The 27,956-nt window shown below is 39.7% G+C and overlaps 2 protein-coding genes across 3 annotated transcripts; one reads left to right on the top strand and one right to left on the bottom strand.

The window, feature by feature from the left end:
- The first annotated feature begins 10,195 nt into the window (after positions 1-10,195).
- hpcal1 (hippocalcin-like 1) lies at positions 10,196-20,684 on the top strand. The gene is made up of 4 exons (XM_018694971.2): positions 10,196-10,535; positions 16,608-17,115; positions 18,242-18,347; positions 19,881-20,684. The coding sequence occupies exons 2-4, from the start codon at positions 16,738-16,740 to the stop codon at positions 19,976-19,978; spliced, it is 582 nt and encodes a 193-aa protein (XP_018550487.1). The 5' UTR covers positions 10,196-10,535; positions 16,608-16,737; the 3' UTR covers positions 19,979-20,684.
- On the bottom strand, positions 20,574-27,870 carry pdia6 (protein disulfide isomerase family A, member 6). 2 transcript variants are annotated; one of them, XM_018694970.2, is made up of 13 exons: positions 27,704-27,870; positions 27,223-27,364; positions 26,298-26,355; positions 25,377-25,503; positions 24,933-25,039; positions 24,679-24,815; positions 24,244-24,358; positions 23,329-23,469; positions 22,856-22,940; positions 22,656-22,728; positions 22,418-22,576; positions 22,214-22,310; positions 20,574-21,319 (listed from the first exon to the last, which is right to left on the bottom strand). In XM_018694970.2, exons 1-13 carry the CDS (start codon positions 27,720-27,722, stop codon positions 21,248-21,250), a joined length of 1,332 nt encoding a protein of 443 aa, XP_018550486.1. In that variant the 5' UTR covers positions 27,723-27,870; the 3' UTR covers positions 20,574-21,247. The 2 variants fall into 2 exon arrangements, with proteins under 2 accessions (XP_018550486.1, XP_018550485.1); XM_018694969.2 differs by having other exon boundaries at positions 24,679-24,818.
- Between the last annotated feature and the right edge of the window lie 86 nt (positions 27,871-27,956).

Genomic DNA, 27,956 nt, shown 5'->3' on the forward strand with positions numbered 1-27,956 from the left:
TGATGTTGTGGGCTACAGTTTATGCTTTTTCACTGGGAATTTAAAGGGGGTACGTTTACTTTACTGCTGAACGTGGTTTCTTGTCAGGCGAGGGTGGTGGTTGTTTGCCAAGGGTATCTGCCATTGTTGCATTCACAAGATGTATGTATAATACACCCTCTGAACAGCGCTACATCCTCAGAGCAGACTGGACACTATGGTGACTGAATATCAGAAAGTGACGAGATGAGCAAAAGAAATTCAGTCATGCAGAGCTTGCAATGTTTCCTCTAGACTGGTAAATAAACATCTGTTATTACTAATGCTGGCTATGTAATACTGTGCTGGCATAACTTTTATTGGCATTAAACATTTTATTGATTCTGCTCTTTTTCCATGAGCTGCTACAATCTGACATTGGCAACAGATAAAAAAACAGAAGATGATAAGAAGAGGAAAGAGAATGAGAAGTCAGAGAAGGAATAAAAAGATGGCACAGTCCTGCTGCTGTTGACCACCTGATGAGGCCCATAAGAGTGATCCTAAACTCTGTGACCCCACATCACAGGAGGCAGACATGTGCAGTCTGTTAGCAGGGCAGCTGTAGGCACTCTTGCCCAATCAATCGTTCAGTGTAAAGGTCAACTGTTTAATCCACTGAGATCACGGATATGTACTGTTCAACTTCATTATTTATTTAAAACGCAGTCTGAAAAGCACATGTAACAACAGTGCATGATCAAACCGCATGATAACATGCACATGACAATTTTGAAGAGATAGTAGAGGAGTGCAGACATTACAGTCTGTATGCTTTGCTCTGTGTAATCAGTGGTTATCTGTAGACTCCTTAATCACATTTCCCAACCCTACAGTATGGACTGTTCTGCTAAGTAGTTCATCGGCTTTGTCATCACATAAGCTATGTTGAACACACGTTCACAAAAAGATCACAAACTGATTATTGCAAACCTAAAAAATGGACAGCCTTTCAAGTCTCAATCAGCACAAACCATTACACCCCCCCCCCCCCCCCTTTTTTTTAACTAAACAATGACATGCAATAAAGCAATATCCAAACAAAGGTGTGAGGTAATTATCTGAATCATTTTTTTGATCAGGTAAAATTCATAGAAAACATCTGGATCAGGCTTTCAATGTGGCCAGAAAAAGTAAAGCTAAGGATACTGTGGTGGGCAGGGCATTTTTAAAAGGGATGAGAGCAGCTGATGTGTTTGGTCATGGTTGCTTTCAACACACTGTATAATCAGTGATTCCTTCAAGCCCCACTCTATGAACAGGTTTGTCACATGCATCTATACCCAGCTATATGCTCCTGGCACACTTCCATTGCAATTTGCATTCTGTGTCCTTATGCTTGAAAAAGGTGCTAAAATACAAAAGGACAAAACACGTTGGCAGGACACATCATCACCCTGTCTCTCCTCATGTTGGTCTGTACTATCACCACCAATAAAGAGTGCAACACCAAAAGAGTAATACTAATATTACAATAACACAACTACTAATATCTTTTTAAGAATACGGTCATTGGTAGCATAATTGAAACAAAACTGGTTATATGTTCATTTAGCCTTGAAAGCACAATACCTGATTTAAATGTAAACAAAAGCATAATTTAATTTCCAATCAATTAGTTAGTCCACTACAATTTTGTTGCCAGGATACACCATTATAATCTCTTCAGAGTACCCAGTGACTTGCGCTCAAATATGTGAATCTTAAAACTTAACAGAAATGATTTCCAAAAGTATAAGTCTGTTGTGAGCGGTAGGTTTTTCCATCTTTGATCTGTTGCAAAATTTAAGTCTATTATCATGTTTAGCAATGAGCAGATTGTTTTATGTGCTACTCCCATTTCGGTTACTGTAACTCTGTTTATGAGAAAAGAAACACAAACATTAAGTTGCTACTTGATATGCCACATTGTTTTCCTAAATATAGATGCCAAAATCATCTCAGTGTGGACAATGTTATAAATCTGACAGAAGTCCTGAGAACATTATGCTACTACAACTTGTGTAAGATATGTGTATAATGAATATGCAATGTATGCAAAATGATTAACATGCAGTCCTGTATTTGATACTCACTGTACACTGGATCTTTTTACCACAAAAAATTAGTAAATACATACAAATTAACCTGCAGCACTCTTAACTGCATAATACAGTGGGTAATACATGCTCCTACAGTTTACTGACCTATTAGTCAATCTGGTTGAGCAAACATTGGCTGAAAGTCCAGACACAATGAAGTCATGCACAGGGTATCGCTGTGTCATAAATAACCATGTTCACTCGATGCCATATTGTTCTTCAACTTTTTATCAGCTCACAGATAGCACTTAAGACCAAACCTGATAAAACCTAAAACAATTCTATGAAGTTTATCACGTACAGCATACACAGAACACATGCATGCACACATACATACAATATTCACATATGCACGAATACTCAAATGTCTGCATTATAGCATAAAAATACCTACATTCAAATCTATAGTGTGTCTCAGGACCAACAAGTCAGACAAATTATGCTATTTTTTTATTCTTATTTAACTGACAAGTTTTTGTTAAAAATAGAGGAAATTTAACCAGTAACTCCTGAAGAAGGGCAGCATAGCAGAGAATCTGATTTCAATCCTTAAGTACTTTATGTTAAGACATGAAAGTGCTGAGTACAGTGCACATTGCATGAATTTGTGCAGGTAATTTTCTTACTATGTATCATAGGTAAGGAGATACATTGTGTTTTTGGGGTGTTGTCTACCTAGACAAAAGATTATATGGTCAACAAAATTTTAAGGTTCCAGTATCTTTATTTTAGGAGCATGGCTGTGCATTGCCTCCTTGGTGGAGATAATAAAGGTGAGCATTGAATCCAAACTACGAAAAAAGATCAGTGCATTAAAATTCCCAACCATGAATTTTGCTTGTGCACAATCAGAAAAAATTGCACACAAGATATTAACATTGAAAAAAATATATCGTCATATGTTCCCAGTGGGTATGTTGGATCCATACTGACTGAATTGTTTACAGCATGCAAACAGAAACTTTCCTATTTCAAAAGGGGAATTCTGACTGACTTGCATTTCAGATGCATTTTGAAATGTTTGAAAGCTGCTTGTAACTGCAAAACGCACATGCACACACATACAGACAGACACAGATAGGCAGACAGATGAACCACATTTTGTTGAAAGTTCCTTGGTCCTCTATAGAGACTTTGGAAGTAGATTGCAGCACACACATGCTGCTCCACCTGTACAGAACACACAGTATACTATACTTGTACAGTACATCATATACACAGAGCTTTTGGCTTTCTTCCAATAGACATATATATTGTGATTGGACTTTGATTGGAAAAACTGTGTTGGATTCAACCTTTGTTCTAACTCTGGAGACCTCACTCACTGAATGCTGCCCCAGTGACTAGGCTATATAAAAAATGCTGATACATGAGTGAATGAATGGAAAATGTATTCAATCAATTCTTTCTTTGATTTTTTGATTTGCTATGAATTCTAAATGATAATCATGTTCACTAACACATAAACTGGGATTTTGCCCTTAAGATGGAGTTAGATGAACACTCCAAATTCACCAAGGTCATTCTAATTCATGCTCTAGAGACCACAGCAAATTTCATGGCAATCCATCAAATAGTTGATGAGATATTCCAGTAAAAATCAAAAATGTCAACCAAAGATTAGCTAGCTAGCCACTAGAATGGGTAAAAAATTATTATTGATGTGGCATCTGTAAAGTGCCACTGCTGCAACACAGCTTTATTTAAAGTAATTATATATAAGTTTACCAGATGTATACACTAATGATTAATACTACAGTATGGAATATTAGATTATAAAATTTATTGTATATTACATTATGTCACATTTACAATATTTGTGTCATCTATTTTTAAGGCACTAGAGAAGAGCATTTATGTAAAAATTGATCACTTGAATAAGTTTAGAAAAATACTTGTAGAGGATCCTTAAAATAACATGCTGTGTGTTACTGTACATGTTATCTGTAGTGATGCCTTTCATTAGGGGCAAGGGTGACAACAGAGCTTGAGATAATAAGTCTGAAATCAGGGCAGCACTTGGGCTGCAAGATGTGACTGTGGGGCAAATGTAAAGCATAGATGTTTGTCATTAAGACACAAACATTTACATAAAGTATCAGAAATTTAACATTTAAATACCAGAAAAGCTGATGAAGTTTGAAAATCAAAGTAAGTCCACAAGTCATCAAATGATTACTTCAAACTGTCTGTGGCTCATTGCTAACACATGATTATTATCCTGACTTAATAGATGTCAGTCTCACAGCTTCTGCAAAGAAGTTTCAGTTTGCTGTACTGCAAATTCAAATGTGCTGTTCATTCACATGCTGACAACAGTCAATACCATTTTCTGACCAACCCCTAAAACAAAACCTTTAATATGACATGACAGAAAGTAGGCATTGTACTAAATATGAATCACTTATGACATAAATATCCACAAGAAACTCTGTATAATTATTTGAATCTATTCTTGTATTCCCTTATGGCGTTACTGACACATTCACTCACACAAAACATCCCAATGCACTGACAGTGTATTCAAGTCATGCATTCAATCACTCTACATCTAGAAAGTTCTAGTAAGGTCTACTCAGCATTTTCACTATCGACACAACACAGTAAAAAAATGAAGTAGTGCAAATATGATAAGGGAACTACAGGATTTACAGCACATGTAGCTTATCAGTATATCAGCATGGTTCTCCTGTCTGCAGCCTTATCATGTCCTTTTGATTGTACCATGTACAAAAAACTACAAATCAGATATATGGTCACAGCCGTTAACACAAGACCACAGTCTGAAACTGTAGTTCCATATACATCATTGCTTGTGTTAACTTTCACATAATGACACTATAGTATTCAGTTGCGTTATGAGGATTTATTTCCAGGGACTTTCTTGGTCACCAGTGATTTCTTTTGCTATTTGGGGGAAGTGAAAACCTGCTGTAAACACAGCACTGACATATTAGCATTTCTTGAAGGGATATTGCAAAAACAAACACACATCCACCAGCTACAGAGAAACACAAATTAAATCCAATATTCTCTGTTTTGGTTTTACCAACTCCTCTGGGAAATACCTAGTTAGTTGGCAGTTAAATCTTCCTCTGCTTTCACCAGCTTGTAGTTAACTTTGATTATCTGCTGTTTGGTGCTGGACAGCTGCCATACAGTAGGTTTATCAGAGTTTATTCCTTGAAAACAGCCGACTGCTGCTGCTGAGAACTGTGAGAGTGAACCAAAACAGAAACGCTACAGGACATAAAACCAAAACAATGAGCTTAAAGATCCTGAAATGCTCCATAGAGTGGAGGGAAAGTTCAGCATTGCAGTTGGTTCTACAACATTTTGCATTTCAATGTTAATTAATGTTTGTATTGTTCTTAATACAAACATTAATTATAGTTGCTTTAGTAATAATGTGGAATAGAGCAGACTTGAACACACAACTTGAGTTGTGTTGAATGAACTGTGAAATTAGGTCGAATAACTTGTGTTGACCCATTCACATAACTGACAAACATGGGTTCACTCAAGGACCCTGTTTTGATCTAAAAAAAACGATTCACAACCGGAAGCCACAGTGTTTCTGGGAAATGAAGTCTAACACCACCAGTGGTACTAGAGTCAGATAAAAGTTGTCAATTTAACAACTGCATTTTAAGTTAATTACATTAAAAATACATCAATGTTGGTCTGGGTAGGTCTGCAGTATTGTCCTTGCCACTATCTGGAATTGGTTAAACGCATCAATGGGTGAACAAACTAGGTGCACAGACTCAAGTAACTAAAACATGACATGACTGGTCAAGACTGTACAAGCGGTTACTATATATTTGTGTTGCTTTATTGCATTTGTATTATGTTGTTTTGATACTATGAGGCTTATCCCACAGATTAACAATGCACATGCCACACATTCAAAATCATTTAAAGGGAGTGTTATTGTTCCTAAATCAAGTTAAACCTTGATTTCAGAGCAATGTGTTCCCTAAATATTGACAGAGGGTTATAGAGGGGAGCATTGGCCCTCACTCAGCATAACGTAAAGACAGACAAATCAATATCTGAGGCATGTGTGCTGCTTTTACAGCTACAGTGACTTACTTGTCACTAATCGTGCAGAAGATTACAGAAGATTACATTACATGTACATGCTTGCCATGGAGGAAAGACAGAGGGTCGACAAGTTTTTGTAAAGAAATTTAACACTATTTTGCAACATGTACAGACTTGAACATCAGTTAATCTAATCCTTTCCACATCAGTGCATAAAACCCTGCTGGGCCACCCATTACAACACAGTGACGTATTGCATTTGTGTGATCAAGTAACCAGAAAATATGTGAAAAACAAATAGTTTCTGAAATTATAGTCATTTTCTTGTGGACACATGCTGTGCAGAGAGACATGTTAATCCACCTAAAAGCAAGATTAACTCAAATTCAGACTGAAAGACAAACCCACTGCATAGGCATGATTATTTAAGTGTATTTTCTGAAGCATTTTCACACATTGATAATATCTTGGGCTCAAAACTGAATTTGTAATCATGAAAAAGGATACATTTTACTCTGGCTTTTAAATTATTCTTGAAGGTATCAGCACAAAATCAATATCATCAAGAGCATTGTTATGCCAGAAGGTCACAGAAGATTACTTTTTTTGGACATTTGTTCCATGGTAAAAATCAAGAACTTAGTTTAACTAGTTACATTTTACATGTGATATCATCTCATGTATCTGTGATAATTTGTGGTGATAACATACTGTAATGTACTATGAAATCAAGCAGTAAGGAGAAATGACACAATGTGGTACCACTAAATCCAAATACAGAATTCTCTTTAGTAATTGGCTGGAAGGGGACTGTGCCCGTAAACACCCCTAGCACGTATAAACAGATCCATAAAGCCCACCCCTCCGCTGAGGTCAGGCTTTAGGGACAGATCCACTACCTACTTAGTAACTGACCATCAACACTGTACCAGCAAACTGAAGGGCTCTTAGCGGCCTCTAGTGGATCATTATGTTTCAGCAGAACAACACAAAGGTTGGAGCTCTCCATCACACACTATTCCTATGTAGGTTCACTGTCTCTAATGTCCTGTTGTACTGTCCTTGAGCAAGACTTACTAAATGTTATCCTACTCACTCACTCACTTGATTTTAACTTCTGTCCTAGGTTAGGGCCATAGACTACATATAAAAGCTGGCAGCTGTAATGAAACCATGATCTTGTTGGTGCAAATAGAGAGGGTGGAATCATGATGATAGACATCATAAAGAGTGATGATTTCTACCTTCTTGTCTGTGAAGAACTGATCGTCCTCAAAGTGCATAGTGTTAGATGTGTCCAGTTCTTCCTCCTCATGTCCATCAACCATTGCTTCAGCCTATCAGTCCCTGGCAGGCTGATAGCTAAAGCACATTACATGTAAGAAAACATACAAATAGTAAAACTATACACAAAATATCAGACAACATGCAGCCATTCGCACAAAAGAGTAGATTAAATTAGACATAAAGAACTTGGCACCCAGACATCCAACATTCATTACATAGAAATCATGTAAATTTATTATTCCAGCCTGCATAATTTCACATCTACACTACATGGCTACATAGACTTACATACAACTTTTTTTCACCAGTTTAACATGAGAAATATAGTAGATATTCGGAACAACCTTACCTTAATGATAACCTGAACTATCATGACGTTAGACAGTTTTATTAACTTACAATAATTCAGCGCATAAACTACATGTGCCAGAAACACAAAACAAACGTCCTTAGCTTAACATAGGTTACATTTACCTTTTTATAAGGTTTTACAGTAACGCATGGGTAAACAAACCCAGTCTATGGTTTATACAGGTTACCAGCTTGGCGCCAGCTTGGCGGGGCCGGGTACTGTTAGCATAGCATCAGCTAGCGCGTGTGCTAGGCTAGGTAGCTTGGTTAGCAAGGTGCATCCGTGCTACTTGGGATGCTAAGCGTCTCCCCTTCTCCGGTCAAAAAACGTGGAGGAAATATGCACGCACACTTTTCTAGTGCACCGTCCACATTATGTACACAGTAAAATTGGAAAAACATTAAGAAAATAAACATTTATTTACCCAATAAACTGTTTGTGAGGATCCACCGAGGGTCCGTTGGTAGCGAAAGACGCCATGGTGACGCGAACACAATTGTGTCAAGGCGGTGTATCGCCTCTAATCAGGTACGTCAATCAAACCAGACACGCCCCTAAATATACCTCTCTTTGAGGCCTAATACATCCATGGGTTATTCTCAAAATGACCACCAGAGCACTGATTATAATGAGAGAACTTTGGAAATGACATAACGAGTTGTGGTGAAAAACATTATTGAGTTGTCTTTGGTGAGAGAAACGGACCATTTTTGTGATTTTTGGAGCCAGCACCTAGCAAAAGTATTGCACGTTAAACTTCCGCATTTCCGTCATTATTCAGATCCAATTTTTATAGTCTAAACTGTAAATGTATAAGATGGTGTAAAACGGTAACGGTTCAGGTCTTACAACTGACACTCATGGATTTTTCTCACTGAGACAATATTTAATATTCTCAAGTTTAACTATTAGTAAAACAAATCAACACTTAATATTTAATACAAATGAATGTAAAAGAAAAAAAAGGTTAACAACAAACATTCAGATTGTCAAGGTCCCCTTACTAGCCACCTCCCACCCCCATCCCCTCATGATTGTGATACCCTGATTACAATGTACATGTCCATATTTGTAGTATAACTTATACTGGGCTTAAAATGTAGTTTTACTATACTCACTTTACATTTGATTTGACTGAACATAACTGCGTTTGTTTTTTTTTTTAATCCCTGGAAATGTATCAATAGGGATCCTATAATACTTTCATAAAAGAGTCACAACAATGTTTTTCATCTGCTTTACTCCAGCAACAACAGGGTTGTGTCAGTATTAAGTTACAAATTGGCAAAAGCAACAAAAGCAACCTCAGATTACTTTATCACTGCCTCGGACCCCCTCCTAGTCTGTATTGTACTCACTCTTAGGTAGAGATAAACACTCCATGTGCTTATAGAAACAGGTGTCAGGCTTCAGGAAGACACACACACACACACACACACACACACACACACACACACACCCACACACACACACACGCACTGTTAATTATTTATCCACTCACTTGAAATGCTGACATACACACCACCCTCCCTGCAGTGTCACTTTAGCCTACACAAGAGACGTTAGTCCGACAGGTACTGATGGACGAGTGTAAGACTCTAGAGAGGGGCTGAGAGACAAGTTGTAGTGGGAAAATAGATGGAATTGGGTTATACTCGGATTATGTAATACCGCAGCTTTCTAGTACAGCCTGTCCCACATCATTAGAGGGATTTTAGAGATGGATTAAGTTTCTTAGGTTGTTTCTAGGTAAAAATTAAGAGGACTATCCATCAAGGAGGCATGATTTCAACACTTGTGCAACTCCAATAAGAAAACTCAAATATTCATGTTGGTTTATGAGGCTTGCAGTGTTTCTGTTAACCCTATGTGTCTCGATAATTGAAGTCCGCCAATAAAACCCATTTTCATAGGATGTCATTCAATACTGTAGCTTTTTTTCTTTTACAATTGTTGATAACTTTGTTTGATCTAAAGTTCATCATAGAATTACTGTTAAATGTTTTTAAAATTGACTTATGCATGATAATGAGTATACTGGGTGTGGTTGATGAGTGCCTCTTCTGGCAACAACATTTTCCCTCAAATGTGAACAGTTTATTTTAGATATCGTGCTAATAATAGTCTCCAGTGATAATTTTCCACAGGACGCTTCTGCGACTGTTTTCTACGATGGAAGCAGCGAGTATGGACGGATCCATTCAGCGCGCAGGGGTATTTTAAATACAAAACACACAACTATAATTCGGCAACTCTCCATAAAATCCCTTTTAAAGAACGACTACTTTTACTTTTGACGCTAACCTTCATACTCCATCGTTATAAAACTGTGTACACTTACTCAGCAGCCAAAAGAAGTGAGTTTATCGCCGTCAAAGAGAAAAGAAACCCCTTTAAAGGTGCCTTGGGAGAGTCGAATGAAAACCGAGCTCTGTGCCACATCTTCCACTAAATGATAAAGCTGTTACACCGGGAACTCGAGGCTGGACCGACTTAATAAGAACCTAGCTTAAAGAATACGACATTCACGCGTTACTGGTAAAACTCCATATCTTTGTTTTTTCTTCAGGAAAGTGTCAAACGACCGTCAGTATCTTAAATTATTCTCGTGTTGGATTCTACAGAGTTGTATCGGTAGGAGGAGGTGTTAAGTTAGACTAGCGCAAGTTAACGGTTAAGTTTGGCTGCTGGTAACGCCTGTGAAGTGGGAGAGTGGACTCTCTCATAACTAAACATTACTCCTAAAAGAGGTAAGTTTACATTTCTTAATGAAAATAAATGAAATACTTTAAGCTTCTGTGATGCCCATTCTACCCCAGCGGTGAGTCTACCCTGGACTGATGTGGCAATTTACCCAAGACAGAAGAGGGTGTTACAGTGGCTACACCCATAAATGACGAGCCTGCATCTCACCTACATCTCTAAATATTTTAAAACCGTTTAAAAGTAGGCTCAAAAATACCTTTTTAATCAATCCAAGTTTTGTAATATACTGTACACAAATCCCGAATGACTGTAATGTAAAATTAATGTATACATCAGGGCTGGACAATATGGTCGACTTCATTATACATCACAGTGAACAGTATACAACCACATGGAATAAATAAATAAACAAAACTGTTCAGAGCAATGACCTTTGTTCCACTGTTAGAGCAAACTTTCAAATACTTCAGTTACAGATTCATTTAATAGTGAAACAATTGTGTAGCGATGATTGTTTTGTGTGACTGAGTTTGTCCAGATGTGATATTGTATACAGGTAGTCTGTTTTCAGGTCACTCTTGCTTCCAATGGGACTCCATCCTTTCAAACTTTGTGTCTTGCCATAATTATGCTTGACGCTTGTTAGCCTACTAATTTCAGCTATTACACCACACTTATTGTTGCTGGGTTTTTTTCCATTTTATCTCACACTTTTTAATAACAAGACCAAAGCCAACATGTGAAGAGCATGCATCCAAAATTAAATTAACCCACTCACCAGTAAAAAAAAAAAAAAAACTAACAAAAAACAAAAAATAAAATAAAAAAATAAAACCTGTCACTGTCAAAATAAGAATAAACCTTATGATTTTGCAGTTGTGAATGTTTGTTCACAAAACAGTTGCATTTAGAATATGCAACGTAACAATTTGTACACTGGACTGAATATCAAGCAATGAGTATGCTGCATAAAATCACTCTGGATGAGCCTAAATAGACAAAGAACATTGCTGTTTTAGATGAAACAGCATTTAAAACCAACAGTAGATATCTGAAACACACACACACACACACACACACACAGAAAAAATGTACTTGTTTCCTTTGAGTTTCGATATATCTCTATGCCCTCTGTGTGCCCCAGATTGATAGTTACACCGCCTCCCTCTCATAAGCCTTAGCACTACTATCCTGTTGCCTTGACTACTGGTGTGTCAGGGGACTTCATCCTGATCCACTGCATGATTTTCCCTGACACTAGTTCAGAGAGGCTGCCACGAAGCAGCGCTGAGAGCGAGAATAACTAGAGAGCTCATTGCCTCTTTTTCTTCCTTCTGCACTGGACCAACTCATCACCCACCTGATGCAGTCTTAGTTACCCAGTAGCACACAGTGTCTCAGGCTGCGTGGAGCGAGTGAGCGAGTGCTCTGCTTGTCCACTGCACAGCAGGCTGCACGCACCACTAAAATGGGAAGTCTGCTTTCTCTCGGTGCTCCGAACCATATCAGTTTGTTTGATTTACATTCCATTCAAAAGAGGCATGATACAGACAGCGTGAAAAATATATTCTCTGTCTAGTTTGTGCAGAGTTGAGGATGGAAAATGTTCTGTGACCTCTGACATCCTGAGATGTAGAGTCAAATCTATTTTGGGAAAAAAACATTAGAAATTATCCAGCATATTAACAAAGTGTGTTTTAGGTCTGAAACAGATTATTTTTTCCATTGATTAATCAGTTTAGATGCTGGAACCAGCAGATTTGTGGCATTTTTGTTTAAAAAATGACTTGAAGTATTTATTGATTTACAAAAGTTGGTGACTTATTCTATCTTTTTCATATCATAGCAAAAGGGAATGTAAACTTTGACACTAGTTGTCTCTTCTGTCCTACACTCACTAACTGATATGCTGTAAGAAGCATAATGAGCTCCATCAGTTGTGTGTCATGCTTTATGGGTGCACTGCTGAGAGTTTTACTGCCCCCACCTCCCTCCTACCATGTGCATCTTATGTGCTTGCATGTATCCAAACACACTCCCTTCATCTCTCCTTTCCCTAGTGTCTTTGGAATTTCTTCTTTAGCCGTACATGAAGTAATGAGCATCTGGGAAAAGAATAAAGGCTTCCTTTGTTGTGACAAGCCATTACCCAGGAAATGAGGTGGGCCTGAGAATGGCAAACAGCGGTGAAACTGGCCTGGTCAGAGGTTTACACAATCCCTGGCTGTAGCGTTCAGGAGGGAGAGGGGGGTACAGGCTGCACTGGAGTCTGTGTGAAACAGTCTCATTAAGCAGGGAACCCGCTGGAAAAAAGTGGACCATACAAGATCATGGACGGCTATGGGGGTTGGGGGACAAGGAGAGAGACTGTTGCTGTGTAATCGAGGGGAATTACAAACACTGAATGCAGAATGGCAATCTCCAGTGGCTGTTATGTATCAAGCGACGCTCGCGGACTGCGTTCGGCTTACAAACTTATTCTCTGGCAGTCCTGGCAGTCAAGGCAGGAAGAACGCGTTCTCTCTGCAAAGGAGGTCATAGGGATGTCAAAGCAGTTATTTCTGACCACATTGCAAAATACATATTCCAGTGCAGCAAAGTAGCAAGTTAAAATCCACCAGAATAGCTTGCACTTTAAGGCTCCAGCTGTGTAAACATATAAAAACATTTTGTGACATCTCAAATGTAGCTCTATATGTACTGCAGGTATCACTTACTTTTTATAAGCAAGTGGAAAAACATACTGCTAATTACCCAAGAAGCAAGAAACCATGCCTAGCAGCAGGTCTTAAACAGTCAATTAGATGTTTTCTTGCTGCAATATTTCATAGAGTTTGTGATTAAAAAAGCACTTACAGGGCAGGGTTTTGTACTTAAGACATACCCAGAAATAAATTTGATCAAATGCCCTGATATCATCCTACTTTCTCTCTATTATCCTGAAAAGGAAGTCACTAAAAGAATAAGGAATAGGCCTTAATTGCAGCACATATTTTATTTGTGGGAATCTAGCTTAGTTTTAAGCTCTAATGAGCATATTTTAGAGGTCACTGGAGTTTTGCAACCCACAAGCTTCGATAAGTATGTTTGTGTAATTTTAACTAACAATCTCTTTGCCAGAGTACACACTGTTGTCTCTGTTTCCCTCCCAAATTATGAATATCTCCTCTTAAAAGTAAACTCTTAATTTAGCGTCAGAGCTTCTTGAAACGTCAGGGCAGTGCTTTTTTCTGTCCTCTTTCAGCCTGGAATCTTCTAGGTTTCTTGTTGCTTCGTGTGTTTGAGGGAATAAATAGCAACGCCCATATTTATGTCTGCTCCAGCTCAGCCTGCTCACACTGAGCTGTCCTGGAAAAGTCCATGTGACCCAGTGCTGAGGAGGTGCTGCCGCTTCCTCATCCTGTTGTATGTTAGAGCGGAAGGACAACGGTCGGGCCTTCAGGGCAGTGTGTGATTTATACCATAGCCATGTTAAAACAGACAATGATAATATATTGAGTGAGCATCACTTGCATTCTAGTGGGTCTCTCCTGCTGCATTTCATAAGCTTACTGCAAAGTTGGATATGAGCTATATGTGAGCTTTTTCTCTATTGTACACTAATATGACTGATGTTGGTCTGTCAGTTGGTCTGTCCACCACTTTGCTTCACACTGAAATATCTCAGCACTTGTTGGATGGATTGCCAGTTTTTGTTTGGACGTTCATGGTGATGATGAATCCTACTGGCACTGGAGAATTGTAATAACTTTGGTGACACAATTCATCCAGCTCCATCAGGTCAAAATTTAATTTGTCCAGTGCTTCAGTTCTTGACCAAATACTTGCAAAACTAATGGCTCTCTCATCAGCCTCAGTTGCACTTCTTGTTTAGTTTAATTTTAATAAAGTGAGTAAGTGCTGTTTTCCATAAGGGCTGTTGATGGTTGAAAATTATAAATTTATTAGTTCACGTTGGACAGAGTGTCTGAATCAGGTCTGAACAGGTGTACGGACAAATGACTGTAGGACACTTAACAGAATATAGGTAGCCACCTGCTTCCAATGAAATGAAAAAGGATAGGCCTATTATGGGTGAGAGGGACCAGGAGAAAAAAAATAATGATAATAATAATAATGATAAGAGCCTGGAGGCCAGAGCAGTGCTAAACTAAAATGATTTCCAGTATGAGAAATGAATTATATTAATGTATTATGCATCTGCTGTCATAGATTTTTTTTTCCATTCGTAATGCTGAGCGACACTGTTAAGAGTTTGTATTGCTGGCTGTTTCTCAAAGCTGCCTGCCTCTCATGTTACTTGGGGACTTTGATTCATAAAACTGCAGGAAATTACACCTGTGTGACAATTATGAGAAACGAGGGTGCCGGTGTGTCGAAAAAGACCTCATTCAAATTCACACTGCTCTCATTTGCTCTACACCAGATAGAATTGCTCTGGTGCCAATAATGCAGGAATGATGGGATTTCAATAATTGAAAGAAAAGAGAGCACGGGGGGATAATACATCTCTCTCTCTCTCCTATAAACTCATTGTGGGAGTGGAGGTGTTATTCAGAGAGATTATTATGTAATTGAACCGCTGGTATTAGCAAAGCGGGCTCACATAGTACTGCTGGAAATAGTTTTTCTTTCTATGTGTCATACTTTTTTCCATTCTTTGTTCCTCCCTGCCCCCGCACATCTCTCTTTCTGTCCCTCCCCCTCTCACACTTTACCAGATACATGTTGTAAAAGGTTAGCTTTGGTTTTGGCAAATTTTCCTCCTTGGATCTCCAAAAAAAAAAAAAAAAAAAAAAAAAGATAGAATAAGAATAAGAAAAAGAATAAGAATAAGAAAAAAAGATTGTAGTCATTTGCTTTTAACAATTTTTTATTGTTACTTTTCACATTTTTACTAAGTTGCCGTCTGTTCCTTTCTGTTTCTTTCTTACACACAGAAACAAGGAGGAAGTTAACCCTGGTTTCTTATGAAATACACATTTAAATGTGTATACATACACATTTAAATCAATACACATTTAAATGTGTATTTCACCTAACTGGTCACTTTAGGGATCATTTTCATTCTCTGGAGACTCAACCTAACCTTGACCTTAACAATAATCAAACAGTAGCCTTAACCACTGACCCAAAAATCTGCTTTTTCCCAGTCGGGGATGCAGCTTTTGTCCCATGTTGGACATGATGCCCCCTATTAACTGGTCTTTAGCCAAAAGTAGCCGGTGACAGACAGACACACACACACACACACACACACACATACACACATCCCCCCATGTATTTTCCCTGCAAGTGTCATAACCTTTTTGTTCATTAACACGCCCATGTTTGCATCTGCTTTATCAGCAGGTTGCATGCACAAAGCGTCCCATCTTTATGCTGTTATGGCTTTATTCTGGATGTGTTGTGTTCATGCATCCTCATATCCCCTGGTCATGAATACCCCTGCGTACATGAATAAACAGATTTTGCAGAATATAACCATGGAAACAGAATTTGGACAAACCACATGAGACCAAAGGTGAATAGGCCCAGGTGGTTCAAATGCTTCAGCGTCCCTTGTTTGCATTGGCATTTTTTTAGGCATCTTTTGTGTTTCTCATCAGTCGACACATGAACGCCACCTACTCAATCAGCTAGAATATTCATTTTCGCATTAAAGTTAGGGATTATCATCGAGGTGAATGTCAGGCCTTCTCAGTAACAACAGTCAGTATCAGCCTGACCTTTTAGAAAGTGGCTTTATTGATAATCACAATGCCCCAGGACACTTGTCTCTCCACCATGTAGCGAAGGGTCGATAAATTATCGCCGTGCCAGAGGATTAATACTGTATCCACGGAGACCAGGCCACCACCACCACCACACACACACACATAGACACACACATTGCCCTTATGACATCTGAGTTGTAATCATATCTCTTTCTTTTTCTGTGTATGGACATCGTCTCAGCTGTCCAGATTTTCTCCCTCAGCTCAGTTGCCTGAGGAGCATCTCCAGCACATGTTTCATGATAAAACACTGCTGCAAACTGGGAGGAATTATTGAACCCATGAATCATTTATGATATTCACACAAGGATATTAATGAGGGTTGTTGGTCTCCTGCAGGAGCAGAGGAAGCCGAGCAGCCATTTGGAGAGTAAAAACAAAGGGAGAGTGAAGAAGTGAAAGGAGAAGCTAGAGAGACACCAGCCCACAGTGATCTGCTCAACCTGAGAGAGAGTTAGTGTACTGTGTCATGGGGAAACAGAACAGCAAGCTGCGTCCTGAGGTCCTCAACGACCTGAGAGAGAACACAGAGTTCACTGATCATGAGCTGCAGGAGTGGTACCGTGGCTTCCTCAAGGACTGTCCCACGGGCCACCTGACCGTGGAGGAGTTCAAGAAGATCTATGCCAACTTCTTCCCCTACGGAGACGCCTCAAAGTTTGCTGAGCATGTCTTTCGCACGTTCGACACCAATGGTGACGCCACCATTGACTTCAGGGAGTTCATCATTGCCCTAAGTGTGACATCACGCGGCGGGCTCGAGCAGAAGCTGCGCTGGGCCTTCAGCATGTATGACCTGGACGGGAACGGGTACATCAGCCGGGCAGAGATGCTTGAGATAGTTCAGGTAAGGACAGACTACGGGGTAGGGGTTCTTCACTGTCTTCACCAGTCTCTTGTCAAGTTTGGGTCAAGATCAGCCTTAGTCTGCATCCTCCCTGAAATCTAAATGTGTTATTAATACAGACTTTAATATTAGATACCGCTAATTTACATGGGAGGAATGAAATTTAATACTTTTTACTAGTTTTGCCTCATCAGAATTTTACCTCTGATGAAATAAAACCCAGAAAAGAAATTGGAAAAGAAAAATAAATTCCTCTGGGTTTAGCACATATTAAACTAAAGTGTTTCTCATTCTATAGATTCTATTTCTTAGTCAGGTTGCATATTTTTCTTGTTTAATTCAGTAGATTCATTTTATAGTCTGTAAAATGTCAGAGAACAGTGAATAATGTTGGCACAGTTTGCTTTGTCAACGCAAAACCCAAAGAAATTGAGTTTGTTATCGCATAAGACAAAGAAAAGCAGCAAATCCTCACATTTCCACAGCTGCAACTGAGGATTGTTTGGTGTTTAAATTATATGCAAAATATATTTTTGCATTTTATCTTACTGTGTAATAATTGTTTTTAGGCTTAGTGTTCATTTGCAGGTCTGAATTCATTCATTCTCACATCATGGATGCAGGCTGCCCTTTCAGGTTTTCTTATCACTGTTGCTATATTTACTCTTCCAATATGGTGAGCTGAGCAGCCTGCAGGGCCATATCAATATTGGCTCAGTCCGTTGTGTTTGTGGATACAAATGAATGTGAAAAAAACCCTCAGTGCTCAGTGTAGCATCAGTGTTTTTGTTAGCATTTTCGTAGCATGCTTTCTGTTCTTCAGCAAAACATCTTTCCCTCATCTTTTCCCGTTTAGATGATCTGAAATGTTTAATGTTTAATGTTTTAGAAGGTTGAAATAGATGCATTATAACCATGCACCTTCAGAGTTCAGAGTAACTTAGAATGAGTGCAGCAGCAGGATGAGCTTTACTTGCCAGTGCACCATCATCACTCAGACAATACATGTAACAAATATGTCAGGTGAGAACAGTTATTTTTCATCTCTGATGCTCTAAAAGCTTCACACAGATAAACAAGAAGATTAATATTCGCGTTAAGAGCAATCGATCGTCCCTCCTTTTAGGCAATTTACAAGATGGTGTCGTCAGTGATGAAGATGCCGGAGGATGAATCAACACCTGAGAAAAGGACAGATAAAATCTTCAGACAGATGGACATTGACAATGATGGTAAGACATGTTGGTGTTTTGCTTTTAATTTTATTCTTTTGTGGAGAAATATCATAACCAGATGTCACTATCAGTGGTGAAATCAAATAGGACTCCTAAATGAAACCTGCCTCTTGCTTCCTCTAACAGGAAATATGTAGGTAGAGTCTCTAGAGTACTCTAGATAGGTTATGAGTAGCTTGCCCTCAATGACTGTAAAGACTGAGAACAAAACTTTATGGGAAAAAAAGTAAATTTGCATGGCTTGGTCATTTAGTTACTGTACACTGGTCAGGACAAGTGTTACACAATTATAAATGGGCAACTATCACATCAAGTTATGACAAGTTATGTAAGTTATGAGAGAGTTTGGAAAGTGGGTATAAACATAGAGAGAAATAGGATGTCCTATAACAACATGACATAACATGAACACAACTCACAGGGTCAGTCTTCATGGTTTCTTAGGCATCTTAACTGCCTTGATAACCAGGGTTTTGACATTTATTGTGAAAGGGTGATGCTACACTCAAGCAATATGTGCTCAGGCATTTCCCAGGTCTTCCTGTACTGTAATGTACTTGACATGTCACGTCTGAGTATGATATTTAGATTATGAGGCAGTGGGGCAGCTCAGTTTGTTTTGAAGCAGAAGGTTCAGAAAGTCTGGAGGTCAAAGTGAAGTGTGTGTCTCAGGCTCAAGGTTTATAACATCACATGGTACCACACAGACCAGGCCTACGGCGACAGCTGCAGAGGAGGGTAAATCCACTAAAACTCAGTTAACTGCCCTTTTTAATGCAATTTAATAAACAGATGCTGAAGTTGCAAGTACTCTAAATAAATTGTGGCCCACTGCTGCATTTGATCTTCGTGTTAGATGAGTCAAAACTTCCATAAAGACACTGGAATATTTGCAACATTTGCTGCAAGTTTTTATTTTGTGATACTTACTATATTTAAGTAGTGCAAGGATGCATTCTGCAAGCTGATATCAAAGTAACTAGTATTAATACTCAAGTGCAGCTCATTTCATTTTAATACCTATTTATTACCTATTATAATACCTAACATTTAGTCATCATTATTCTTTTGCAAGGTTTTTGAAATTATAAAATGCACTTTAATGCATTCTACCTTCTTTAAATATGTTGTTGGCAAAGAATATTGAGTTGTCCCCTATTTAGGAATTTAGAATTTTTTGATATTTAAATATTTAATTCGTATTTTACAGCACACCTAAAGAATACCTGAATTAAATGAAAATTGCACAACAGCATGGTTGATATGATTGAATCATTCAGTCATAGAAATGTTAATGCAACTTTATTATGATTCTTTTTTTTTTTTTTTAAATGGGTGTTTACTTTGCCTGTGCAGTGTTTTCTAGGGCAGCAGTGATTATATTTTGGGTACCTGAGCTCAAAAGGAACATCACAGGCTTTTCTGTTTATAACGGTGGGTGGTTGCTGTGTGATTCAGCCCTCCTTCACATGTTCAACTGCCAGTGACTGAGATCCTTTTTTTTTTTTTTTTTTGGTCTCCGCTCCACAGGTAGATTGTCTTTGGAGGAGTTCATTAAAGGTGCCAAGAGCGACCCGTCCATTGTCAGACTGCTGCAGTCGGATCAGGGAGCCTCTCGTCAGTTCTGAGGACAGAGACAATAATAGACACACACACACAAACACACACTCTCTATTACACATGCACACCCACGTCCATCCAGTTTTACGCTGTTCACCTGATAGAGGCTCGGTCATCCTCACAACCCCGCCCCCCCCTTCCCTTGCCAGACAACCCTTTCATTTTATGAGCACTCCATTGTCTTAATGTTTACAATAATGGATGATTCTCTTTTGTCAATGTGGCGCCTTCTCTGTGGACTATGACGTGCTTTTCGTTGAGGTATTCTGTGTATTTGCTTTTTCCCAAAGCTCCCCTGCCTTGAAATGGTTTTTAACTGTTCTCCATAAGTGAAGTGCCATATCATATATTTATACTGACTGGATTATATGCTTGCAAGTATTAAGACTCCCATTATGTTACACTAAGAGGAAACTAATTACATCACTTGGTATAATTTGATTGGACTTTACTGTGTTGACAAGTGGCTTACTGTTGTTCAGGTTATCAACAGATTAACACGTTGTTACTCTGAACAAGCTCTATATGCCTTTGGTATTGCATGCGCTCAGTTGTATGCATTTTCTGTTATTGTAACAGTTTACGTGAATACGGAGGCGGTGATTGTTTTTATTCCTTTTTATTTTTGTAACAAAAACGTCATTTTGTTTTCACACAATTGAAATAAAGTCGTGTAAGAAAAATCTACACAAGAAGTCCCACAGTATCCCCTTGTCCTGGACAGACATGATGCAAAACCCCACCAAGATTCTCATTCACTTTGTTTAAAAAGAGAAAAAAATATATATTTAGACACACCAGGTTGGACATTGAAGTGTTACTCTGACAAGTCCACTTTTTAAATTAGGTGCTTGAGTATGGCTGAGGAGGGGAGAGGGGATGACAACTGAAAAAGACTTGAATGAATAAGTGAAATGTCACATTCAGAACCTCCCACCCTCCTCTCCTCAGCTGGTGGCAGGCCATATAAATATGAAGCTTTCTTCTTCAGCAGGTACGTGAGGCAAAGTTCACTCCAGGGACACGACACGTACGTCCCTCACCCCCTCCCCCACCCCCCACCCCCCCTTTCCTGTCCCCGTGACTGACAAAGATGATGTGAGAAACTGCAGGTGTCTCTCATGTGTCTTTTCTGGAGTATTTCAGTAACTGAGCGACCAGGCCTCCCATTCTTCCACGGGAGAGGGGAGGCAGGTCACACAGGACCGGACCAGACCAGACTAGATCCGACCAAGCCGGTCTGAATCGGATCTGATCCCACCCCTCCCCGTTCGGGCTCATAACTCGTCCTTCTCGAAGTCGTCATCCAGGTCTATGTCGCTGAGGTCGTAGTCCTCCTCCACAGGAAGCTGGAGATGACAAGGAGTATAAAACAAAGATAGAGTTAGAAAAGATGAAGAGAAGCATGAGAACAGTCAGTCCAGCCTGTTTATAGATACCAAATGCCAAATTTTTAGATCATCAGTAGAGCTTTAAAAGAGCTTTGCCTACGAAACTCTTCCTAAAGGGAGACTAATGACTACGGATCTGACTCCCTGACAAGATTATGGTTTTTTTTTGGAGCACTCCAACAGCCTATTACATAAGTGTGTCTTGATATATTCCTCTGGGTGTATATTCGCAGTACAGAGGCAGCAAGAAACAAGTAAAGTGTACTATATAAGGTCAGGCACACACTCTCTGGTCCCCCACCTGACAATTCTTTTAAAAAGGGCAAATTTCTTCCAAATCGGCTAAGGTGCCCGATTGTCTTAATGATGAAGCTCTCAGTTGGGCTGAGCATTTGTCAACAGTCCTGCAGTTTGAGCAGCCTTGCAATCTATACTCCCACATGGCTGCTGTCAAAAGATCCATTCAAAACTGTAGTGAGCTTGTTTTAGTATTAGTAGAGAGGTGTTTTACATATTGTTTTGACTGAAATTGTGGTGCAATAGAGATAAAACTAAAGTTTGCCACACATTAAACAGACTATAATCCCAGCCATCTGTAGATCCAGGTCCATATTTTCTTTTTATCTTCTCACCTTCCATTCATTGTAGAATTTTGCAAAATGCTGGCTTTTTCTTTTTGCCAGTATTGTTGAGGATCAGGTCGTCTTTGTCAATAGATAAAATTGATAAGGGATTTGTGTTTGTGTTCACCCACATCACAACCTGTTGTTTCGACCGAGCAGAAAGGCCAAGTAAAGTATGTAGTGTGAGTTAATCTAATGAAAAAGCTGAATAACAACCTTAATGACTCACCTGTCCATCTTTGCCGTCCCAGGGTTCAACAACGTGAATCTTGGGCATGACCCCACCTCCCAGCGTGGCTGTTGAGCCACGGCCCACAGAGAGCTCCCTGAAGAGAAAATCAAACAGGATGAACTCCGTCGTTCAGCCTACTCTGAAATGTGCCTTTACTTTTAATAGCATCAGTGAAACAAGCTCAGACAACAGCGCCCCCACCTGAGGAACTCGTGAATGCCGGTCTCACTGAAAGAGCCCCTCAGCAGAGCAAATTTCATCTTGCGCGTGTTGATGGCGGCCATGGCGGGGTAGCCGAACCCACCAATACCCAGAGAGGCCTCCAGCTCCATCTGAGCTCCCGCTTCAGTCCACAGCCAGCTGAGAAAGAGAGAGAAGGACATTTAGTCACAGTCATAATTAGTCAACGGACTAATGATCCATTGTCTCTCATCCTTACCCCCACATCTTCTTCTTGTACTTATCAGCCATCTTAATCATCACCTCCAGGTAGCTGTTTCTGCCAGATGCACCTGTTAAGGTACAAGGAAAGTGGATGGTGAGTGACTCGAGACTTAAAACATCACATCTGTGTGTGTGTGTGTGTTTCTTTTTGGTGAGATTTAAGGCTACATATACAGTCTTTGCTTCTGCTCTCACCTGTGTCCAGGATGTGGGGCAGGACAGCAATTATACACAGCTGACTGTCCTCACAGGTCTTCTTCAAGACGTCTTCACTGAGGATCTGAGAGACAAACATGTGCAATATGCTTAAATTTACTGTTTTATGTGACTCAAGGTAATTACCAAGGTTAAATTACCTGATTATCTGTGATGAGTGAAATGCTGTTTTGACGTTTTTTGGTCTAATCCTTAATAGCACACAGTCGCTGCTCTCCCAGTCTGTGATATATTTAGGATTTTGTGTTGAAGTTTCAGTTAGCCTGTTCAACTTTGGCTGACTGTCACTGCTCATGCCTTAAACTAATATAAATGTAAACAATATAAATACATTAATAGGTGGAAATGTGTTGGGTTATCTTCTGGGGCCTTCTTTGTGAACTTAGGCCAACCAGCAGCACTAGAAACCTTCATAGAAGCATTCAGTAACACAAACACACTGCTGTACTGACCTCCAGCAGCTCAGGAGGAGGAGCGTTGTCAGAGAACAGATCCATGGCCCTCTCAATGATGTCGCCACGGGAGCGGCCTCCTTGGTAGTCTTCGGGCTCCTCACCTTTGCGGAAAATCTTGATAGTGGGAAATCCACGGATCTACACACACACACACACATAACATATATTTCACCAGTTCTAGGTTAGGGAAGCAAATAATCCCTTAGATTCAGTTCCATATTGATATTTAATGAAGGATTCCGGTCATGGTGTTTTAGGGCTTCAAACTTATAGAAATGTTTAAAGTGACCTCTTCAAGACTTTACTTTGGATCATTACTTTGTGCTCTTCTACAGCCACATTCACAGTGAGAGACCTAAGAGCTGTAGCAGTGTGATATGGAGCGAGAAACAAAAACTAAAAGAAACACAAATAATAGATTTGTGTCCTGACTTAATAAGTGTGCTATGGCCTACTTCACACTACCAACATAATGTCGCAGCTTTGTTTGAACAGTCAACAGTTAACAGTCCATTAAAACGCTGCAGAGCCTTTGATTCAATATAAAACACCAGTAAGAAGAGTGTGTCAGTATAACCACAATATTTAGACCTTCCATTTCAAACCGTACAAACTAATGTGTTTACAAGGTCAAGGCCACACATGCAAAGCAGATATAACTCCTATGCCACTGGATTATCATGTTCACTCACTACTTTGCTTATTTAAAGTTTAGTCAAACTTACACAATGGCTTAAAATGGGACAGACAAGCTTAGCAGCTACAACCAATATTTCTTACTTTGTGAGTCTATTTCACAGCAGTGTTTGCACCAAGCAGTGCCAGATCACATTATTATTGCATCTGCAAGTACAGTAATTTGTATCTGAATTGTCCACTTATGTATCATGTTATTAAATTATTCTTACTTACCCCATAGCGGCTGGCCAGAACCTGGTGTACGGTCGCATCAACAGCTCCAAGGCGAACTCTGCCCTTGGTCTGCTCCTTGACAGCTGAGGCTGCAGCTGCCCACTCAGGCTCAAGGCTATTGGCAACAGAAGAGAGAGATGGTTAGGAAAAACTGACCATGATGTTGTACATTTGGAGTTTGCTACCACAGTACATAACATATATATTTCATTGGAATTATAAACTCATTTATAATCTTAAATTACAAATATGTAAACAATGAAATCATTTGTGCTTCTGAAATACTCACTTTAAATGTAGAAAATGTACCAACTTCAGATATAAAAATGAGGCACATGATTTTAGAATACAACAGCACAGGCCTCACTGAACAGTTTTAATAGGGATTACTGTTTCCTATAGCTGGGTAACGACAGTGTCAGGTATCAAACTTACTTTTTGCAGTGTCCACACCAGGGGGCAAAAAACTCCACCAACCACACATCATCACTCTCCAGCACCATCTTGTCAAAGTTGTCATCCGTGAGCTCGACAACATCCTTCTTGCTGCCACTGCTGCTGCTGCCGCCACCCTGCTGGGAGGCAGTCAAGTGTGACTTAAAACATGTTCACTGAAGTGTTTCGTCTTTCCAGTTTCAAACAGCTGCAATAACAAACTACTCTTCACACAGATTCACGGCTGGGTCTACCTGTTTGCTGTAGCTGGAGCCGCCGGCTTTGCCGCTCAGCCGATCTTTCACCAGACTGCGCAGAGCGTTCATGGCTCCGTCCACGATGGCCTGGCTGCTCCGTCCGCCTGAGGGGTGAAGGACATGCAGATTTCAGTCACTGCAGCCAAAAACATCATCTCATTACAGAAGCTAACCTACCAGTGACTTCAGAAAAAAAATTCCAAAAAGGCATTAAAATCAAATAACTTTACTGTGAAAACATCAAGGGCAAGAGTGTTGGCTCTTTGACACCATTCTCTGAACTATTCTGACAGACTTGATCATATTTAACTTATTAAGATTTATCTTTCAGCGAAACTTTTTAGCAGAGTTTGAGGAGGTCACCGTGGAGAGAAATTTTTACATTTTCAAAATGCAAAGCTGCAAGATCAACAGATCTTGTTGCAGTGCTCTCGTCTGTACCTTGGTACTCCTCTGGCTTGTTCTTATTGGCTCCAAAGATCTTAATGGTGGGGAATCCTCTGACACCATACTGTCCACCCAGCGACTTGTGCTGGTCTGCATCTACAGCGCCAACCTTGACAATACCCTGAGGAGTTGCAGAACGAGCAGGTTAGGGGGTTTTCACTCTCAATTTTTAATTACAGCACCGGGCAATACAACGTTGCCTGTTATGTGCCTGTTAATCATTGTCTTCTCATAACATCTGTGTGTGGTTTCAACTCTGGAAGTCATCGTGTCAGTGAACAGTTAGTTATGCATACTGGGTTCGTCTGCAATAACAGTTAAATAGAATAAATAACAGGTAAATAGAATTAGTTCTGCTTTTATCTGCAACAGTGATCACATTATTCATTAACATTTGACTGTAGGCCCTTATCTGCCCACGTCTCACACCTGTTTGCTGCTATTCTCACTGTTGAGTTACAAACTTCATAACATTTCTAGGTTTAACAAAACTGTGAGCTAAATTTTGGCAACAGTTGTATGGCTTCAGTGTTGTTGTTGTTGTTGTTTTTGCTCCTGGTTAATAATGAAAAGCAGTTAAGTTTTTCTGACCTTATTTGTTTGTTGTGGCTGAGAGAAATGAATGCCTCTACCTGCTTTGTCATTACACCTGCCTGTTATATTTCCTTTGGTCTAAAAATAAAACCTCTCAGCCTCCAACATACTGTCATATTGTCAATATAGGTATTCATTAGAAATGCTGTGATGTTTGATTTTATTGACAACGCCCTGCCCTGCTGAGACTACTAAATTTGTTCTCTGCGAATAGTCAAAGGTTTTTCACTGTAAATACCAACAGCTGACACAACTGTCATTCAGTCAATCTAAGGCCCCACTGGTAATAAATGCCAAGATGATTTGAGACATTTTGTTTACCTTGAGGGCAGTGGCTGCCTTCTTCCAGTCTGGTGCTAAATTTTGACAGTGGCCACACCTGTGATGATAAACAAAGGAGATGCAGAGACATGATAAATCTAATTCATACTGATGTCTAGTGATAAATGACAGTAACGTTTATTGCTAGTAATCTAGATTTATAATAGACACACTTCATGAGTTAGAAATCAGTGAGAGAGGTGGTAGTTTACATGTCCAGAAACATTTTATTTTACTAGGAGATATTCTTGTAGTTCTTAAGTACATCACAAGTATTAGTCACAGAACCAAAGGATTCAATATCAACACATCCACTGAATATTTTAACACCTCTCATCTTCACAGTCTTTGCTTGTACACATCTCCACTGGCTACTTTGTCATTGCTCCTAGCCTATTGAGCACTTAATGGTCTGAGCCACGAATGTACACTATGCCTGACGTGATTCAAATTTATCAACTTGGCAGATTCCACTGGTCACATGACTGTCGTTTTCTCTGGAGTCTACAAACTCAGTCAAAATCTGGCAACTTTTCTGTTAGGTTAAGCCTCTAATTAGTGCTTTGTGTGTGTGTGTGTGTGTGTGTGGAGGTTATTGATTTTCCCAACTGTGTTTATTCTTCTGTAAAGCATCGAGTAGGTTTCACATAAAATTGTGCCCTACTAGTGAACTTGAACCGTGAAACCTCTGGCCCAATCCAAGGAGGAGCTACCAACTTTGCATAGAAGTCCCTGCAGTATCCCCTGATCAAAACTGAGATTAACGCAGGTGAGAAAAGAGGCACAAACAAACAGGGGACTCAAACACTACTGGATCAATGTGGAGATGCCTGTAATGAAACTGTGGTCACCGTTTTCACTGCTCGGCTGATCTGGAGACACTTGTTACCACTGCATAATGACCACCAAAGTTGTAGGGACTCACCAGGGAGCGTAAAACTCAACCAGCCACAGACTGTCACTCTGGATCACCTCCCTGTTGAAGTTGGAAGGGGTGAGCTCAATAACATCATCACTGGCTGAGTACATAGCCTGGACAGACAGGACCAGGGAGCAGCCCAGCACTCCTGGAGGAGGAGGTGAAGATACAAAAGGTTTACTCTCAACAAAGTGTGTTTCATTAGCACCCACACCAGCTACACTGAGCGCTGACAGGACATGACAGGCGTACTTAAATGCAGTTTGCTGCAAGGATTATTAAAAATTTATGTAATTGCATGTGAAAGTGACGTTTATTCACTAACTGATTCAACGATAACGGAGGCCTGGCACTGTTCTGTGCACCTTAACTTAGCTATTCAAGCTAACCACCGGTGGCGAAAACACAAGTCAGACACATTTACCACAGATAAATTCACAAACGTTACATCTTTTGACGTAGAAAAGCTGTTAGTGTAGCCACTCACCAAGTATAAACGGTCTCATGGTTTTAGCTGCTCTGTGCACGTCCCCTCCGTTAGCAACACACACAGACTGTTGCCGCTGCGTCTCCCAGAAAAAGTAGATCGAAAAAATCTCACCGTGGCCCACGCTGATTGGTCCGCTAGCGTCGACGCTGTGCGTCAGCCAATCAAAGCGCGCCGTGTAGTTTTAATAGAGCCGGTACGCTGAAGACAGCAAGAGAGGGGCTGGAGGAGGAGAGAGGAATATTTAATAGCA

This window comes from Lates calcarifer, linkage group LG7_1 (genome assembly GCF_001640805.2).
Source record: "Lates calcarifer isolate ASB-BC8 linkage group LG7_1, TLL_Latcal_v3, whole genome shotgun sequence".
Taxonomy (NCBI): Eukaryota; Metazoa; Chordata; class Actinopteri; family Centropomidae; genus Lates; species Lates calcarifer.